Source organism: Elephantulus edwardii, unplaced genomic scaffold (genome assembly GCF_000299155.1).
Source record: "Elephantulus edwardii isolate Elephantulus edwardi_28Jun2011 unplaced genomic scaffold, EleEdw1.0 scaffold00059, whole genome shotgun sequence".
In the NCBI taxonomy this organism is placed as follows: domain Eukaryota; kingdom Metazoa; phylum Chordata; class Mammalia; order Macroscelidea; family Macroscelididae; genus Elephantulus; species Elephantulus edwardii.
The window spans coordinates 5,425,859-5,432,501 of NW_006399809.1; the positions used below are offsets into that span (position 1 = coordinate 5,425,859).

Genomic DNA, 6,643 nt, shown 5'->3' on the forward strand with positions numbered 1-6,643 from the left:
GTATTGAATATCCCAGAATAGACTGCCAAGAGAACAAATAGTTCTGTTCTGAATAAAACACAGCCAGGGTGCTCCTTGGAGGCAAATATAATGAAACTCTGGCTCAGATGCTTTGGCCATGTAGACAGCATAAGAAAGTAAGATACTCAAAAAAGATGGATTGACACAGTGACTAACAATAGGCTCAAGTGTGTTGGAGATGATGAGGACGGCACAGAATAGGGTAAGGTTCAAAGTCATTGTTCCTAGGGTAGTTAAGACTCATAGATGCTTGACAGCACATAACAACAACAACTCTTAGTATATTCATGTACATATGTATACACACAAACACACATTCACAGACAATGTAGGTATGAAATTAGGAAGACCATGACACTAAGAAGCCTGCTGCTTTTGGGTCAGGCCTTCCACAAGTGAGCAAGCATCTCCTTGAGCCTTTATATCCATGACACAAGGCATGAGAAAGAGAAACTGAGATTGCAGTCTTTAGGGACGTTTTGTGGTAGCTGGAACAAAAGTGTGAAGATCAAATCAAGATCCAAACTTGAGGTTTTTTCCATGAGCAAGCATATAGTAAAAGTTAGAGCCAAAATGAGACAGGCCTCAATTTCTCTATCAATAAAAACAAGGTGAACTTTGGAAGGTTCACATCAGAGGATAGAGATTTTAAAAAAGAACAAAGGCACAGCTTTTTATAATTGTGCTCTACATCTCCATATAGCTCACGCCAGGCTACAAAAAACAAATATCATACTTTAAAAAATAATGAATGTATTTCTTTATTAATGCAGGAGCTGTATGTGATGTACAGTATTGTCAAACCCAATAAGCTGAACTTGCATTAAAATTGCATTAACTTTTTTATATTAAATCACATCTTGTATTTCAAAAATGGCTATAGTAAGTTGAAATAACTTAATTTTCTTCACACTCCAGTCATTAAAGTTTTACTTTCTAGAAAACTGCATGGAAACCAGCAGCATACTTATGAGGATTTTAATGGGGAAAAAATATTTCCAAATGATTAAAACCAACATATCCTTTAAAAAGAGAGGAAAGTTTTGCAAACACATTTTTCTTTATTGTTCTTAATAAATAATGTAGTCACACAGCCTCTCATACAAAAATTTATCATCATTTTTTTTCTCTGTTGGAGCTAATTGGTTTTCACTCATTACTTATTTGGTTGTTATTATGGTTGAACCATCCTACATGCAATGGATCAGGAAGTAGTTGAGAAATACTGACCTGTGGCCCAACTGGATATGTGGGGTGGGTCTGGCTGGCCTGGTGATGGTCTGGGGTGCCAGGGTCTGAAGGCGTCGGATTCCCTCTGGCCCCTGGAATTCAAAAGAGAAGTGTTCCCTTAATATAAGATCCAACCTAGGGGCTGTCCATGATCCCAGTTTCCTGCGATGTCACATCGTATTTAAGTATAAATAATGTACCACGTGATTTATCAATAGATTCTGTGCTCAAATTACTTATCAGCTGCATAAATTATGCTAATATAGGTTCAGAATGGCCAAAGTCTTTCCAGGAGGTAGGAGGATATGACAGCAGGGAAAGTGACAAGATCATCAGTTGAGCTAATAGGCTTGCATTATATATAAGTTTTAGAGGACACCAGTGCTTTGCATGTATGGGAAACTGCATCTCTTATGCATAATATATGTATATGCATTTATATAGCTAATCTGATTTCAAAAAATGAAAAAAGTTATATCAGACATGATCAAGAGCACATCTATATTATCCCTTAATAAAGCTTTCCCTCATCTTCTTCGTATCTATTAGCCCTTTTCCCATACAGAGCTCAGACATAGGCTATTATTAATGTGTTTGTCTAGAAACAAAACCTTTTCCAGCATCATTTTATAAAAAGCCCTAAAAAAGAATATGAATCTCAGTTTTTAAAAAGATAAATGGAATTTGTGCCCCTGGTGGCCAAGCACAAATGTTGGTGGTTTGAGTTCACTCGGATGGACTTGAATCGACTTCTGAAAATGTAGTCACTAAAAATTCTATGAAGCATAGTTCGTTTATTATTTGTTTTTTTTATTGTGATTTGAATGAAATTTTGTAAAGCATAGAGGTTTCCCCCCAATTATTTATGTATATTTTGTTCCATAATGTTAATTACAATGGCCATAATGTCTGGTTATCCACTCACCCCGATACTGAGCTGAGACACAAAGGCCAACCATGAATTGGAATTGTGTTGATGGCATGTGTTTTTTAATGAAATAATTGTGAGGGCTCCCTATGCGAGACAAACAACATAGCCAACTTCCTTCACTGGTGCTCTATCAGGGGGCAAAGTGTGAAAAGTGAAACTCTCCCAAAGTAGCCATTCTAGACATTGTCACTTCCCTGCATATGCTTTTTTACTTTTCCTTGCAGGACAAACTGTAGCAGGCAGTACAGCAAAGAGCAATAAATGCATAAGTAAATGAACAAGCAAACAAGTAAAACTAGTATCAATTTTTGAGGATTTCTAGTTGAGAGCTTTTCTGTTTCTTGAGTTTCTTAATGTGTGGCGAGTGGCCTGAACTCCAATTCCAAGCAGAATGCTTGTCCTATAAATAGTAAGTGAAAGACAATCCAAATCCTGTTTACTGGCATACCATGGGTGTCAAAGAAGGAGGGGGCAAAGGGATATGATTCTGTCACACTTATAAATTTTAAGGAAGGTATTATTGGCTCATTTAAAACAAATTCTTCTATATAGTCTCCAAAGGGACAGACTCATAAATAATGGAAATGTGGAGAAAGTACTTTAGCACATTAAGCTACAAATAAAATTGACTGCTACATACTATTCAATTGACTTCTATCTCCACAGTGATGTGTCAATCATAACAGCATTTTATAATAGGATTAAGCGAAAAATGTGCAAATCCATTATGCAGAAATCTGAAAATCTGATTAATTTGTAATATTTTTTGTATGCAGGAAGTCAGAAATGGACATTGCTTGGGGAATACTTACAAGCACTCTATTGAAATTTCTAAATTGATTTGGAACAAACTAATAAAAACACAGACTTGCTGACATTTTATAAAGTGAATTCTGCCAAAATACGTTTGGCATTTTAATGACTGCTGTCATTTAATAACAAGGGTAAGATGACCCTTCACAAGATGCCAACAATTTCCTCAGAATGTGCAGGAGAAGACCTTTGTTTAAAATTTTTTATATGTAATTTATTTATTATGCTAAAAAGCAGGGTGTTTAGGAGGTAGGCTATGCAGGTTAAAATGCATGGTCTCTGTTCTTTTATCTGCACATCCTCCTTCACCTCCAATGTGTCAGCATACCTGACTGGGCATTCATAGAACTAACCAGGCCCAGATGTGATGCTTATGGAAGGAAAAAGTCACATTAGGTAAATTCTTGAATAGCTAAATATCCAGGTCTAAATATTAGTTTCTTATAATGATTTTAAAAAATTGCTGTCTTATGCTCTCCAGGCATAAAATTTTACACTGGACTGAGAAAAGAACGTGTGATACACAGAAAAACAGGAAAATAATTTTGAATCATTTTACAAAACTATATACATTATCTTCTAAAAGAGACCTTGCTGTTTGGAATTTCTTTCACGTGTACCAGGTGCACATGTTGATTCTGTTTCTAATGGTACACCACTGTCATGTTCAGGATCTGTCTTGCAGACACTGTCAACAAATCATGTGTTCCTTATATGTAACTCTACACAAATTATATTTTCTTACATTTTATTCTTTGTTGGTGGAGGTTCAGGGCATAGTATCTTGTTCTGAGGCTGGTTATTTTCAAAAACCATGTTCAGTTCAGTACAAGGAAATTCCACATAATTTCATGTGTAAAATGATGTCTTTCACAGGCTCTGAAGGAGATTATGCATGCTCTCCTGCCCAGATAAAAAAAGTAATGTTTCTTGGTAAAGCACATCTCCATTTTCCCCAAACACGTGTAGCACGCTTAACCTTGTAGGACTGTAAAGTCATCTGTCTGGTCATAAAGTAGCTCCTGAATCAGGTGCTTTTTGGAAGCCAGCAGTCAGAAGGATTAAAAGAAGTTGGCTAAGGAAGTCAGAGAGATTTGAAGTAACACTTAGCCACATTGGAAGAAAATTTCAGATATTTCTATAGGCAGAGAGAAGAAAACATTGAATGGATTGATCCAGAGGAAACAGAATCATCACGTTATATCCCTACAGACCAAGGAATTCCAGAAAAGGACTCAAAAAGTGCCTTTTAAGGGCAATGGTTCAGAGGTAAAGTTCTTGCTTTCCATACAAAAGACACAGGTTTGATTTCTGGCCAGATCATCTGAAACTCAGCTACTACTTATCTGTCATGGCAGTTTGTGTGTTAACTATGATGCAGATATTAGATGCTTATGTATTACTAGGGAGCTCTGGTTGCCTAGTAGTAAGAACCTGGGCTGTAATTCCTGAAATGCAGGGTTAAAATTCATCAGCTGCTCCACAGGAGAGAGATAATAGATGATAGATAGATAGATAGATAGATAGATAGATAGATGATAGATAGATAGATAGATAGATAGATAGATAGATAGACAATCTCTAAACAAACAATCTGCTTCCTCTGAAAAATCGCTGGAGTATCTGCTGCCTTGACTCCAACTCCATGGCACACATAACAGCAACAATATGGTGCATAACAAGTTCTAGTGGAACTCCTAGACTAAGACCTAGGAGGAAGAAAGGTCTAACCATTTACTTTGGAAAATTAGCCACTGCAAAGAGTCTAGAGCACAGTGGTACTCTGTCACATACATGATCATCATACATGGGAATCAACTTACTGGTAACCAGCGTGTGTTTTTGTAGGGCAGGGAACATGTCAACCAGCTCACCATTTTACATTCACTTCTTAGGGTAATAGTTTCTTTCAGAGTAACAGAGTATTCATTTAGGAGAAGTAGAAATTTGGCTTTTGATCTTGGAGTAGTTTAATTCCTTTAAAGTAGGTGTTAATATCTACTTGGCTATTGACTAATGTTTACAAAATGCTAGCAGGTAGATTTCAACTCACTGTGACCTCATGCTGGAAATGCTTCAAAATCATTAGCTTACTTACAAATCCGCTAACATTGAGAAGAATGGGAATCCCACAACACCTGATTATGCTCATGTGAAACCTATACCTAGATCAGGAAGCTACCGTCCAAACAGAGCATGGGAACACTGCATGGTTCAAAATCAAGGAAAAAATGCATCAGAAATGTATCCATTCTCCATATCTTCCACATGTGGGACAGAAAATTCAGAAGGCTAGAATTTAGGAAGAGAAATGTGGCATAAAGAATGGAGGAAGACTATCAACAACCTTGTTTGCTGAAACTGAGAACTTGAAGCATCTCCTGCAGAAGGTAAGAAACTTCAGACTTCAATATGGATTTCACCTCAACATCAAGAAAACAAATATCCTCACCACCAAGCCAATAAGTAGTATCATGAAAAATGGAGAAAGGATTGAAAGTGTTAATGATTTTATCTTGCTTGGATCTATAATCAGTACTCTTGACACCAACAATCAGGAAATCACAAGACGAGTTTCATTGAGAAAATATCCTGTTAAGGATCTTTCCAGAGTGCCAAAGAGAAATGGTGTCAATCTAGAGACTAAGGTGCACCTGATCTAGACTATAGTCTTCTCAATTGCTTGCTATGTATCTGAGTGCTGGACAATGAATAAGGATGACAGAAGAATAATTAGTGTCTTTGAGTTGTGGTGCTGGAGAAGATTGTTGAACATACCATGGACTTTCAAGATAACAAACAGGTCTGTGTTAAAGAGGGTGAAACCAGGTTGTTCTTTGGAGGCAAAGAGTTTTTAGCTCTGTCTCACATACTCTGGGCACATTACCAGGAAGGATCAGTTTTTGGAAGATACATCAAGCTTGGCAGGATAGAGGTCATCACAGGAGAGTGAGACCCTGGATGAGATAGATTGACACAGTGACTGTGGCAATGGGGTCAAGTGTGTTAGAGATGGTTAGGTTGGCTCAGGATAGGGCAAGGTTCAGAGCCATTATTCATAGAGTCAATATGTGTCATAGTCTACAACAACAACAACAACAACACATACCTGGGAATGTGACCTTGAGAAAAGTTATCCATTTCTTTATACAGTGCTTTCTTCTTGTATAAGATAGGAAACTCATCATATCTCCTTTATAGGTTTCCTATGTGAAGATTAAGTGAAATTGCTTTGGACAATGTCTACCTACCCTGAAAGTGTTATCCATGTTAGCACTCTGTCACTGCTGTGAAGTCAGAACTGCCTCATAGCTGACTCTCTAACAGGTTTTCAGAGGCTGTAAATCTCAGGGAAGGAGGCTCCTATCTATCTCTCAAAGAGCAGCTGTTGGTTTCAAACTGCCTACCTATGGGTTGACAGAATAACTCCTCAACCACTAGGTCACCTGAACTATTAGTATTTGTCGGAGGATGTTAAATGTATCATCCAGGAAGAGTGCAAACAGTCATTACAAAGACAGAAGAGGAAGAAAAGACCAAAATAGATGTCAGAAGAAACTGAATTTGCACTGGAACGTAGAGAAGCCAAAACACGAGGAAGAATTCAAGACACTAAAGAGCTGAACAGAAGATTCCAAAAGGCAGCAC

At 37.4% G+C, this 6,643-nt stretch overlaps 1 protein-coding gene across 2 annotated transcripts in view; it reads right to left on the reverse strand.

The window, feature by feature from the left end:
• The window catches only part of POU6F2 (POU class 6 homeobox 2), a 697,309-nt gene that overhangs the window by 472,900 nt on the left and 217,766 nt on the right, over positions 1-6,643 (reverse strand). For both annotated transcript variants that reach the window (XM_006887582.1, XM_006887581.1), the window contains exon 2: positions 1,252-1,343. In XM_006887582.1, coding sequence (XP_006887644.1) covers positions 1,252-1,343 — 92 coding nt within the window. The remainder of the gene's footprint in view (positions 1-1,251; positions 1,344-6,643) is intronic.